The 13840-nt window shown below is 42.3% G+C and overlaps 1 protein-coding gene across 2 annotated transcripts in view; it reads left to right on the forward strand.

Annotated features, from left to right (window-relative positions):
- XYLT1 (xylosyltransferase 1) overlaps positions 1-13840 on the forward strand; it is a 170577-nt gene that overhangs the window by 102990 nt on the left and 53747 nt on the right. For both annotated transcript variants that reach the window (XM_054271126.1, XM_054271127.1), the window contains exons 3-4: positions 10332-10504; positions 11119-11321. In XM_054271126.1, coding sequence (XP_054127101.1) covers positions 10332-10504; positions 11119-11321 — 376 coding nt within the window. The remainder of the gene's footprint in view (positions 1-10331; positions 10505-11118; positions 11322-13840) is intronic.

Genomic DNA, 13840 nt, shown 5'->3' on the forward strand with positions numbered 1-13840 from the left:
GAAGATTGGTCCTTTTTTCCTTCTCTGTTGAGTAAAATTATTCCCATTCCACAATAACCCTTTATGCAGTACACATGGTAGCAAAGAGTACAGATGCTGTCTGGAAGCACAAAAGCTGATCAATTATAAAATAATTCATGTGTTACTTTTCACATGGGCAAATGAGAAGTGCTTTGGGTCATTTGACAAAACCATTGCTTGCCAGTGTCCTTTGACATAATGGATATTTGACAACAGTTATGTGTCAAAAAATCAGTTATGCTGAAAAATGTATACTGAGTGGAGAAACTGCACTTGTTTCTGGGGGAAGCTTGTTTTTTAGATGTGCTGTTTTACTTTAAATGCTTCAGTTCCCTCTGTTTCCTAGCTAATCTGCCAGTGTATACAAACTCTAGGCATATATGTATTTATTGTACCTACACATACATGAATCTGATATCTGACACATCTTTTATTGCCACAGTGTGAAATTCTTAGCAGTGCTTAGCCTTTGAAACCTGTAAAGTGTAACTCAAAGGGATGCAGGGGAAGCAGATCCTGACAGCTTTGCAGGGAATCTGCACAGACCTGTGCCATTTATCTTTTCTCTCTCTTTTGACTGTACTGTGACATTCCCATTAATTTCACTCACACTGCAAGTGCCAGCTAAAACATGAGGCTAAACTTTCCCATTTTGTACCATGTTGGCACAGGGAACAGGAATGAGGGGTGATTTTTGCTTCTGCTAGTGCAGCCTTTATTCTCAGTACCTAACTTGACCTTTTCAAACCAGCTATGTAAAATACATGTGAAAGTCTTTACTTTTTGGGTCTGTTTCCAACACTATGTTCATAATTATCTTGAACAGAGAATAAAGGCAGACTCTGTCCTTCCAATTCTACATTCAAAAAATAGGAGACAGATGTAATGGAATCTCAAAGGGAGGATTAACTTTGAGTTAACAGACCAGATACTCATATGGTATAAATTCACTTGGTCCTGGTCTTACACCAGCTGATTGTAATGATTAAATGTTAATTTCTTAAGATTATTTGGGGGAAGAGATACTTTACATAGGACTTGAAAGATGACAGCACAGTAAAACAGAAAGGGAAAACATTGATCAGGCAGGTAACAAACATGCTTTTATCTACCTATTCATTTCTTGGTAGTCTCAGCAGTACATAATATCTCCTGGGAGGTTATGTGAAGTAGAGATGTGTGTAATTGCTTGTGTTTTCACTCCATATTGATTATTCTTGCTGTGAGCATGAGAGGAAGAGATGGTGTAAAGGTTACGGCGTGCCAGTCTCCAAACACACTGGAACAGACACTCCAATCAGCAGAGGCTGTTTCAAATGCTAATTTGAACTATAAGCCTTGATATACTTCTGGTGCTGTTTTGCTTAGTATTTGTTATGTTGGTTGTTCCATAGTAACTGATTGACTTTGAAGTTTCTGTTCCTTGAAGGCTTAAACTTCCTGATGATTTTAGGCAGAAGAGAAAGTCTGAACTGAAATAAGGGCATTTTCTGCATTTCTTCTTGTCCTGCACAAGAAATCTAGAGGCTTTTTGGAGGGAAGGGAGTGAGGCTCTTCAGAGAAGAGCTGACTCCAAGGCCCATTGTTGGTTTTGGCGTGAAGGGTGGTGAGGCTGTCGCTGGTGTTCCAGTTGGGATGTGATCCATCTGCAGCAGGAGGGCTGGCAGCCTCTGCAGTGGAATTCAAGCCACCTAAATCAGTAGTTGATTGTTCAGAAAATGCAAACTGAGAATGAGGTTTTATAAATGTTTCAGTCTGGCTTTGTGTCATCAGTTTTCTTGGGAGTGGTGACTTCTCTTGTATGACAAATTCCTGTTCTCATCAGTTTGGGGCTGTTGATGGGAGCATCCTTAGCAACAACCAGTGGTGGATAAGATAACTAAACACATGCTTCATTTCAACCCTTTCACTTCTTGCCTTCTGTAGCCTTTCCCCCCCTAACAAGCACAAGTCAGCTCTTGGAGCACAATTGTCTCCTCCTGCAGTGAGCTTTCTGTCAGAGGAGGGTGGCTCCACACGGTGGGAAAACTCTCACACCTGATGTGTTAGCCAAAAAAATACAGGACTGCTGTTCTCCCTTTTATCTTGGGTGTATTGTCGTGGAACTGGTGCACTCAGGAGGTGCTCCACAAGTTCTGACTCTGAGCTGGGAATGGGCTGTGGGTTTGTCCTGAGAGCCAAGCTTGAAAATCTCTTTTATTTGAATTTCTTTCTAAGGTTGTGTGACAGAGGCATCTGTAAATAGTGGTCTTCCTCTTTTTTTGTGGTTTCCAAGGGTGTTACCTCTCTAATGTCAAATCACAGAGTCAAAGAAGGGTTTGGGTTGAAGGAACCTTAAAGATCATCCTGCCATCCTTCCACTAGACCAGGCTGCTCAAGGCCTTATCCAACCTGGCCTTGAACACTTCCAGAGTTGGGGTATCCACAATTTACCTGAGCAAACTTGTTCCAGTATGCCACCATCCTCATGGTGAAGAATTCCCTCCCAATATCCAACCCAAATTTCCCTTCTTTCCGTTTGTACCCATTGCTTCTTGTCCTGTCCCTGCAGTTCCTGACCACGGAATCTTTGTGGCTGTTCTTGGATCTGCTTTACATCTCTGGAGTCCAGTAATGTCACTGGATATCGTAAAAATAGCCTGATGCTCATTTAAAAGGCATTTTGTATTCATCCTAATAACACTGATCACGATGTGCTAATTGGCTGTTAATTGATATGATAAACACTATTATTACAAGATTCATTCTAATTCAACATTAATTAATTTACTGTTGCTTTTGAGTGTTATTTATTCATGGCAGTCGGTAGGAATAGGGAGAAAATGCTTGACTAACACACTCCAGCAAAACTACAAATAATTGAGATTTGTCTCCCAGGAATGCTAGCATTTCCATAATTAGGATAGTCAGAAAAGCAAGCTTGTTACAGAGATGATTGGCCTGCCTAGATAAGTATTGTAGTAAATTAAGTTTAGTGTGAATTGCAAGTGCAGTATAGTGGAATCTGATAATTAGTTGGTCATTTGCAAATCATAAAAATGGTTTCAGTAATGATTCAATACTGACTGCAAGATAGAACAAATTTTTTGTTTGAAATATGGTAGGCTGCTTCAAACCAAATGCTGCTTGCTTTTGCTGGAAATTTAGTGAATATGAATGTGCTGCTGCTGCGCACACACACATACATGGACCCTGAAGGTTGATTTTGAACAGTTCTGTGTTACCCCAACTGCTTTTGCAGGTTTGTGATACAAAAAATTTCTGTCCTTGTTCTCAAGGTTTTTATATTTCTTCATTTACAATGAATTCTGCAAATCATGTGAAAAAAAGACACATTCACCAAATTTTCTGGTGCATGGTGTTTTCTGGATTTGTGTAATGGATGGTGTCTGCTCCAATGGGTTCTTGGGTGATCTTGGAAATGCTGCATGCAGCACAAACGTTACATAGCTGTAACAGGAGGATGACAAAGCTGGGGTAGAAGTGGTTTCTTTTAAATTCCCAAACTGAAAAATATCTTTAGTTTTTTTTCCCCTTAGAATAAAATAGAAAAAAATCATCTTCTAATAATCCATCTGTGAATATGAAACAGTTCTACATGTATTCTCTATATTTCTACCCTTCTTCTTTCATGCCTTTTATTTTTCTGTTCATGGACAGCAGAACTGAACCCACATCTGTAATTGCAGTGAGTTTCCCTTTTTATATAAATTTTTCAGGGATGCAGAGCTGCTCATCAGCTCCCAAACTCACTGTAGAGGATCTCCCAATGATCTCATGAAGGGAATTTCCATCTGTGAGGCAGTGGCTCTTCTCCTCTCACTGCCCTAAGTTTATGCTGTCACCCTCTGAAGTGATTAAAGAAGACTCAAAATGCCCACATCAGCAGCTCCTTTGTTCCAAGCCAGGGCTTCTTCTCAGCATGGAAAGAACATTACTGAAATCTGTCTCTTTAATGTTAAATGCGGTAGCCACTGAGTGCTTCTAAATTATGTCTCGCTGCTTCCCTCCTGCCTTGCACTGATTTCTTGCTTATGGGTTACTTGATCATATGAAGTTACAGAGGATCATAAATAGTTCCTGTAATTTTAGATAGAGTCTGAGACTGAAAAGTTGTAAAACAGGGTTGTTGAGATAAAACATTACTGCAAAAAAATTGAATATCCACTCCTCGATAGCAGTGGGATTTCTGAATTTTTTTCTAAAGTGCTCAGTGCTAACTCAGAGATAAAAAGTACAGGTAACAGCAGTTTTAAGGAAATCTACAGAACACAACTAGCAATACTTCACTCTGTAATCATAACCATCCCTCTTTATTCCCCATGCCTGGGGACAGTTGTGCAGAAGATCATCTCAACTGATTTCACCTCTCCTACTTTGCTGAGTTAAAACCCACAAGGAAAACCCACACCTGTGACCAGTCATGGTAATTTTCTCCTTCAGGAGCTTCAGGTTTGCTTTGCCAGAGCCCCTCAGTGGCCTGGGCAGTGGATGTGCTGGGCTCAGTGGGCACACAAGGTGCTCATTCCACTTTATGGTAGGGATCTTATTGACCAGAGGAGTCTTCTGCACAGCAAGCAGACCAGAGACCAGTGGGCATTTTACATATACATAATTGTAATAATTTAAAATATATATGTGTAATCAGTGCTCACCTGGAATCCTTTCTTTCACTGAAGATCTCCCCAAGGACCATCATGGAAACAAGTGACTAATTTCTTAGACTGGAAGTGAATATTGGCATGTTAAAGGTGGGACCAATGTTGCTAAAGAAAGTTTTCTAGGTGCTGGCATAGGAAAAATTGTCTTTTCAGCTAAGTACAATAACACACACTGTGCTTCAGAAGTCAGCTCTCCTGTGCAGGGTGTCCTCACTGGAGCAAGTCAGACCTTCCCCCTTGAGCCTGATGGCAAGAGATGCCCTTGCTGTGATGGACACTGGGGCTTAGCTCCAGCAGGAGCCCTGGCTCAGCCCAGGGCAATGCTGCTGTTATCAAACCCTCAGACAAAGACTTCTCTCATCAGGTCCTGGCTCATTGGTGAATTGCTCAGTGACATTTTTTGTGGTTTTTATGTAACCCTCCAACTACTTCTATTACTAGGTCTGATACAAAATTTTTGTGTCCTAAATGAAAACATTATATTTATTTATTTATTTTTGGTCTTGCCGCCATTTGAACAAGGCAAACCTGTTGGTGCTCTAATCAAAATAGAAAACGTTTTTAGATGGAAGCCAAGCCTGGAAATTTTCAACCTGCTGTGTCGTTGAGTTGTGAGCAATTGAAAAGGAGTTTATAGTAGAAATCTGAGTTCAGCAACTACCACTCAGCTGGCTGTTGCAGAAATGGTCCCACTGAAGGGAATGGAGCTGCTCCCAGGAGTTTAAATAGGGACTACAGAGCTCTACCTTTTTGGAGTGATTATGGCTCATAGTCCTGCTGTAATGACAGGGCTCCTGATTGCATTTATGGATGTAACAGCAGCAAATACTCAGCTGAACTGCACAGCAATAACTCTGCTAATGTCCTCTGTCCACTGATTCACGGACCAAGGCTCAGGGTACCCACACAGCTCTGCTCAGAGGGACTCAGCAGCATCCAGGTGTCTCTGGGCAGAGGAAATCTGTTGGACTGCCAGGACAATACCAAACTGAGAACAGAAGATGATGGATTGATTTACAAAACATAAGATGGCTCACAAAATAGATTGAAAGATTGCTTTGTGCTGCTGGGGAAGTGTGATCCCATTAATTACAGGAGAGGTAAGAGATCAGCAGGCTGGCTCTGACTTATATTGGAGGATGATTGAGCAGAATGTGGCATCACAACAAATGTGAAAATGATTGCACTGTCTTCATTATTCTGGAATTCAGTAATACTGCAACAGTTGAAGATTAAGCTCTTAATTAAGAGTATTGATTTCTCTGGACATAGAAAATACAAGCTAAAATTGCACTAGAGCTGAGATTCTCCTGTTATCTTCAAAACAGGTACTGGTTTTCCTGCTAACACATTGATGTCAGGCCTGTCAGGCTTTGAGCAGGAAGCAGAAGTGGAGATTTTACTTTTCTTAGTAAGTTTGTGACAGAACAAAGTGCTGTGGTTTTGTGTTCAGTGGAGGCAGCACAATAAATGCTCTTGGATACAAGGGCTGGAAGATGAGCTTGGCTGTGCACTTCCCCTTCTGCTGAGGTTCCAGTTTCTCTGGGGCAAGGCAATGTGAGAAGCTGCTCTTCTATCCTCTGTTCCCACTGTGTAATGAAACAGCAAACTTTGAGGAAGCTTGAGACAGGTCCTGCTTCAAGGGCAGGGCTGTTTCACCTGTGCCAAAAGGCCATCAAGAGGATGTTCCATTCACTCTGACTCATATGTGCAAAGCAACTTTGAGGGTAGAGCTGTGCTCCCAATATGGAACTGTAACAATCATATTCTTCATGAGTCTTGTTTTACTTTGTGTTAACATTGTGGGGATTTTATTATGGTTTATAAAGCACTGATAGTTTTTGTTTTACTTTCTATTGGCATTCTGGGCTTTTTATTAATGTTTGTAAAGCACTGATCTCTGTAAATTATCCCAGGAAAAGGGAATTCCCTAAACATGTAGGTAACTTCATTCAACAGGCAATACTCTCACCCTGAGAAGCTTTCTAGGTGAGATGGAGTGCACCTCCACTGAGTTCCACTGAGACTGAAATTCTCTTGTGTTGGCTTGACTCATATTTCTTGGAATGTTGAGAGGTGGCAAGTGTAGTGAAGGCTGGGAATAGGGAGTGCTGCAGAGGAAAGAAGCTGTCCATGCATCTTCTGTAGCTGCTGGGTGAGACCAAGGTGATCTTGGCAGCTGCTTTTTGCAGGACTGAAGTGACTGAGGGAGGAGATGGAATCATCGCTGAGGCTCAGCTTTAGTGCATGGGGAGAATGCTGTGTAGTGATGCACCCAAGTAGCTGTCAAATCCAAGTGCTCCTTAAAATCCTTTTAGATTTTTATCACTAGTGAATGGTAAGATGTTAAGTGAAGTCATCTGATGCATCTTCTGTGTATCCTGTCCCAGCAGCCTGGAGAGGATGAGCTCCTACCTGAGGCAGCTCATCAATATGTAGGCGCTGACATGATGAGCTGGGCTTTGGTCTGCATCAGCTTTATAGAAATGAAGGGGCTGGAGCTATTCAGGTCTTGACATTGCTCATACAGCTCTGAAGTTCTGCTGTATTTTTTAGTAAGCAGATCCTCAACTGAATGTTTCCTGCCAATTTCATCTTTGCAAATCGGGCTAGTTCTTTATCAGTGAAGTAGTTGCAAAATAGAGGGTGCTGAGCAGCCATGAGCTAAAACCAGGGAAGTGACGGCACAGAGCAAAGTAGCAGGTAGTCTGACAGATGGAAAAAGTGTAGCATTCTTCCTTTGTGAAACTCCAGGCAACCACAAATAGGATTACATTTAAAAAGCCATAATAGCATGCAGGTGGTAAATGCTAGTATAAAAATCCTAAATCTAAAAGAGAAGGAAGGAAACAAGTGTATTAAAAAAAAAATGTTTAGAGAAGGAAAACAGATCAGAACAAAATAAGTCACTGCAGGAATTTATTAGAGAAAACTGATGCAGTGAGGTGGCATTTCAGGTGAAAATTTGAGAGGATTTTGTTCTCAGTAATTGCTAGATAAATGATAGTGTGGGTATTGACAGCAAGTTAGATTAAAATAAAAGGCCCACAATATGACTGTTTTAAATTCCCCTCACCTTCTGCATATCATTGCAGAAAATCACTGATTTCGAAAGAGAGATATCCAAAAACATAATGAAAACCACTAAAAATATTTGAGTTCATTGATGGGACATCATCAGCTTGAAATGAAAACAGTTTAAAAGAAAAATGGCTTGTTTTTGCAATTGCAATTGCCCTTCATTCCCCTGTCAGTTCTCTTTGCAAGCACATTTTCTTTCTCTCACAGTCCCTTTCTGTCCCTGTCACTCTGCAGAAACCCTGAGCACGTGCATGGCAAAGCTCATCAGCTGCACAGGAGAAAACAGTGGAACTGGGCATAGGCCAATGGCCATAATAAACAAACTGCAAATTATAGAATAAATTAAATTTAAGCTATCTTTCTAATGTTTTAATACTCCTCTGAGTCGTAGTGAACCATTGGTGGAGGGTTTTTTAAAGAAATACCATTTAAATTGTTTGTGTCCCGTGTAAAGTTAAGAATTACTAATGGGGCTGGAAATTTCCTAATTTCTGAATACAACAGGGAGCAATAAAGTTGCATTAATTTTGAGCAGCACTACTGCACAGAGATGTTCCTTGAGGGGCCATGAACAGGGAGGATGTGTTCCATGGGGCTGGGAGCCTCTGGGACTCTGTGCTGTTGGGGATCTGTGTGTGCTCCTGGACAGCGACACCGCTGCCTTGTAGCCCTGGACACAGTCAGCAAAGAGCCCCTTCTAGGCACAAGGAACACCTCTGACATGTACAGCTTCCCTGGCAAAAACAGACTCTGGCCTGGAGAAGTGTGCCAGGGAAGCTCTGCTGAGGAGAAGCTCGAAGGGAGAGTTGTGGGAGATGTTGGAACCATTCCCATTCCCTTCTGGGATGTGCTGCTCCCATTGCAGCAGGATCTCTCTCTCATGGCTGAAAGCGTTTCAATTACTCAAGGGCATTTCAGTACAATTCAGGACATCATATTGTCCATTGTTTGATCACCTAAACAGTGCTCTGCAAACATTCAGTTGTTATGTTTCTTCCAAGTTTATACTACTGCCTTGAACAAGGACGAAATGCCCAAGAAGGATTAGGCAAAGGTCTTTTTTCTGTGTCCAACATTTATTTTGTAATTATTACATTTGGAAAAGAAGAAAGCTTTTGGTATTGTTTAATTTTGCCAACATATGTTTCCAGTTTCTAAAACCTGGACAAAAGTGTCTTTCCCTCTCTCTTAGTCTCACTTCACTCTTGGCAAATGTCTTCCTTCATGTTCCTTATATCAAATCAAACAGACACGAGCATGTGTTTTTAATAACTGTAGGAGATGTTTTGGAAGGTGCAGTGGGCTTTGTAACTGCACTCATTCTGTCTGATAACTGAGCCCAGGAACAGCCTCAAATTTGTCCTACATTTGCCTGGAGCAAATGTCTCCACTGCCTGCAGGAGGAGCCTTGGGGAGGTGGGAGGAGAAAGGGGCATCACAAAAGGCACTAAGTGCAGAAACTGGTAACAGCTCAGATCTTAGAAATTCAAAAATTGTACCTCTGGCAGGGGGGCCTCACATCAAGTATCTTTTAAGGCAACACTATTCCTTTCATTTAAAAAATAATAAAGTTAAAATTTGCAAGAGGAAAATTTGGGCAGGAGGAAGATTTTTGGCTTGGAGGTACTTTCCTTCCTTGTCTGCTAATATTCAAAATTTCAGGTTCTTTCTAAATCAGTTTTGTTTAGAAAGGTCCTTACAAGGTCAGAGCACTGAAGAATGGTGTTGTTTCATTGAAGAATGAATGTTGTGTTTTGGATAAAATTATGTTTTTCTTACATTGTGTTCTGGTTTTTGAATTGCAGAGTGGGTACACAAACCAAAACCAAAGCACTTTAAATTTCTTATTAGAAATGTCCTTCCAGCTCTTCAGTTTATCAGCACATCCTGTCTGAACCTCACACTGTGGTGTTTGCTTCAGAAAAGGAAGGCCAGAAATTACTCTGGTAAAATAAAAATGAACAGGTATTTTAAACTGTACTGGAAGAGCCTCACTCCTCCATGAAAAAGTGAAGACATGCAGGTTGCATTTAAATGTTCCAGGGCACATCTGCTGTTACGAATGAATGCTATCTGTCAGCAATCCTCAGCAGCTGTTCAGTAGCAGAGTCCCACCAGCTTCTCAGCAGAGCTGTGCTGACCATGGGAACGAGCAGCTTTGGCTAAACAGGGGGTTTCCTTCTGGGGGAACACCAGCCTTGTCAGTGTTTGAATAGTTTGGACACTAGTTACAAACTTGGAGGGGATTCCTTGGAAGGTTCTGATGTCTGTACTCAGGTGGAGCTTGATACAACTCATAAACATCTGGGTACCTGTCTGTGCTTGTGCAGCCTTGTTCAGGATGAGGCCCATGGGCATGGGCTGCTGCCCAAGGGGTGAAAGGACAGCCCTGTGTGGGGACAAAGGAGAGGGATGCAGACTGGATGGGACACGGGCTGCACCCCCATGAGTGCTCACCCTGCCCTACAAAGGGCCTTGGAAGAGGGAGCCGAGCTGGAATGTGTACTGCTCTCTGCACCCTGCCCTATGGATACACTCAGAGATGTCCTGTGTTTTGTTTTTGAACAGGAAAGGCCAACAACAATGTTCAGTGGGATGAGGACTCCGTAGAGTACATGCCAGCCAACCCAGTCAGGATCGCATTTGTCTTGGTTGTTCATGGCAGAGCTTCCCGGCAGCTCCAGCGCATGTTTAAGGCTATTTACCATAAAGACCATTTTTATTACATTCATGTTGACAAGGTAATATATCACTGGTTATAAATTGCCTGTCTCACCATCTGTCAGTCTACCCATCCTTGTCATCTTCTTCATCTTCCCTTTACCTCTGCTGCATAAAGTGCACGTCACTTTTTGTCTCTCCATCTGTTACATGTTTGGAGCCTCTTTTTTTTTTCCCTTAAATTTTCTTTCTTGTTATCTTATTTATGTAACAGCCTTCATTTCTCCTTCTCTGTTGATGAGTATCTCCCCTTGTCTGTCTGTTGTACATTTAGTTAGCAGTAACTGATAAGTTGGTGCAGAGTGAGGATGGAGAGCTGACCTGAGGTGCCTTGGGCCAGTGACACACTGTAAAAGGGAGGTGGTGGCAGTCACCCCCTTAACAAAAGCCCTTTGAACTCTGTGATGACAAATGGTGAATAAAGCTAATCACAGTGGTTAGTGATTACTGTAGTTGTAATAACAAATATTAACCAGGGTTCTCTGCACATTTAGCAAAAGAAGGTTGTGTGAAATAGAGGGCAAAGCAATGGCAGCACTCAATGCGTTAAGAAGTAGGGTAGGCCTTTAGTGAACACAGGGAGAGACAATTTTGGATGGAATAACTTGAATGTCTCACTCTTCTCTCCTTAAAGCGATCCAATTACTTGCACCGGCAAGTGCTGCAGTTTGCCAGCCAGTACCCAAACGTGAGAGTCACCTCCTGGAGAATGGCCACCATCTGGGGAGGAGCAAGCCTTCTGACCACCTACCTGCAGACCATGAAGGACCTAATGGAGATGAGTGACTGGCCCTGGGATTTCTTCATCAACCTCAGCGCTGCTGACTACCCAATCAGGTACAGTGAGTATTTTAAGGATGCACGTTTTGTTCCTAAAGGATGTATGGAGATAAGCAATGATAAACAATGATAATGTCTGTGCTGTGCTGCAAGAAGCAGAGGAGCAGTTTCTTTTGTTTTACACCAGAAAACTCCTGTTGATGAGCTGGTGTCTGGCAGCCACAATTTAGCCAGGTATTCAACCACCTGCCTGTACCCTGTGTGTCTCCCCTTTGCCTGGGGGGCACTTTCACTGAGAGGCTGCTCCAGTTAGTCATTATTTCCCACAAAAGGGGTACCTGCAAGAGAGGATGAGGAAAGTAGCCAAAAGTGCTGGAGCTCAGCAAATGAAACCCAGGCATGGAGAGATTCCTCCCTCCCAGGGCTCTGATTAACAGTGTCATTTGATACCTTCAACAGCAAGAGTTGAAGGTATGAATATAGATTCAGGTACTCCTCTCCCTTCTTTTAGTACTTTTTCTGTGGAGGATAATGGCTGTGGAAGTGACAAATAAGTTGCTAGGAGTCAATTATATCTTCAGCACCAACCGTGTCCTGAATATCCTCATGCAGATGGCATCAGGCTAAGAATTTCACACCCCATCACATGATAAGGCTTGTGGTTTTAAATGAAATTATATTCTTTCTGGATTTACATCACCCAGGCCTCAGAGCTGCATTCAGTAAGTTTGCTATGTTGTGCAAAAGTAGATAGCTTGTTAAAAACCCCAACCCAAACAAACAAAAAAAAAACCACAAAAAACCCCAACAACAACAACAACAACAAAGCCACCCAAAAACCCCCCAAGTGTCCTGAAGGTGTTTTTAGGTAGGTTGTAAGAGTTACTAAGAAGAAGGAAAGACAAAATTCTTGTGGCTTCTGTTTCCCTCTATGCTGAAATGAACCAATGAAAGGGGAAGTGACCTTCTTGGGCGATTTCCTGATGATACAACTTGGTTTTAATACTCCTGGAAGAGAAATATGCTTCCACTGGTGAGGTTTCTCCAAGATCTCCCTCAAAGTTTGAATCCCTTCCTGAAGGTGCTCTTGGACAGCAATTGCCACTGAAGTGAGCAATGGCAAAACCCCTTAGCCTATGCCTGAGGAAGGATTTTGTGAGGACTGACAAAAGGCTTTATTGCTGATGCCCATTTCCAAGCACTCTCAGTGAAATGCAACACATTTTGGGGAGAAAGATTAGAGCACAAGACTTACTTGAGACTGCCTTGATATTAGAACATGGGGACTTAAATTAAGAAATCATAGTATTTAAACACTTTTGATGTGCAACAAGGAGAAAACAGTTTTGACATATCAACCTTGCTTATAAGGGAGAGTATGTAGTTTTCTGTGTATCTCTTGAGTTTTGGGAAAAGCTAGCTTGTTATTCCTGGTTATTCACTTTCCTGTTGAGGAATGCTGTATTGATGCTGAAAAGTGGTCTAATGCAGGACCATAAAGGAATAAGTAGGTGATGGCACTGTGAATTAAACAGGATAAATTGCAGGAGAGTGCTGAAGGTCTGGTGTGGTTGTACCCTCGTGCCTGCAGGTGTGTCCAGCATTCCTGTGCTGTTGAGCCCACCCCAACCACTGTGTAGTGCTGAGGCCATGACCTGGGGCAGTCTGAACTGTTCCCAGTTCCCTGGGGAGCAAATCAAACCCCCAGGGCCAGATGGAGTCAGTGCCTTCCAGACATGGCCATCAGCAACCACTGTCCTTGTGGGGCAGACTGCAGCTGGTTCAGTGTTCATGGAGTGTGTGATAGCGCCATGCTGTCTTGCAGTCATTCCAACTCTGCTGGAGAAATCCCAGGCACTTGTTTATTCAGAGGGGGAACTCTGGAAGGTCGTGCTTGTCCCTTGCAGCCGCTCTCAGAGCTCTGTGGTGGCTTCCTGGGGGCTCTCAGGGGCTCTTGGGGGCTCTCAGGGGCTCTCAGCACCCAGGCAGGCTCTGAAGTGCTCACTTCCCTTCCTGCCAAAGCTCTGTTACCAGAACTGCAGGGAACATGCTTCCTCTTCATCCCATGATGCACTTCAAAATAATAACAAAAAATAATAAACCTTTTTAGTGCTGCAACTCCACTGACACTGACTTACAAGTAACGTTAAGTATTTCTTTTAATATAGGATATTACAGCTATACCATGGAAGGTCTCGTCTCATCAAATATATATATGAGTCCATTTAATTTTCATGGTGGAGGTTCTATAAATTATTATTATTTATAATCTTTAGGAAGGCATTACCTCCCTGCATAACCCAGAGAGAGCTGATTGTTTTTTCAGGAAATAGTAAAGAGGGTGTTTGGGGGATTCTTTTTTTTCTTTCAGACCCCATGCCATGATTTGTCAGATAATGGGCCAGGGGCACTTTACACTTCTCTCTGGTTAGTCATACTGCAGTGGGTTTTGCTAGGTTTCCCTGCATAAGAACATATGAATTTTGTAGATTAATAGTTTTTATCCAGAGCTGCTTCATATTAAGCTTTTGCTTCCCATCTGCCATTCCATCTGTAATACTGAAACCTTTACTACT

Source organism: Melozone crissalis, unplaced genomic scaffold (assembly GCF_028551555.1).
Source record: "Melozone crissalis strain CALT ecotype California unplaced genomic scaffold, PUWL_Pcris_2 ptg000012l_1, whole genome shotgun sequence".
In the NCBI taxonomy this organism is placed as follows: domain Eukaryota; kingdom Metazoa; phylum Chordata; class Aves; order Passeriformes; family Passerellidae; genus Melozone; species Melozone crissalis.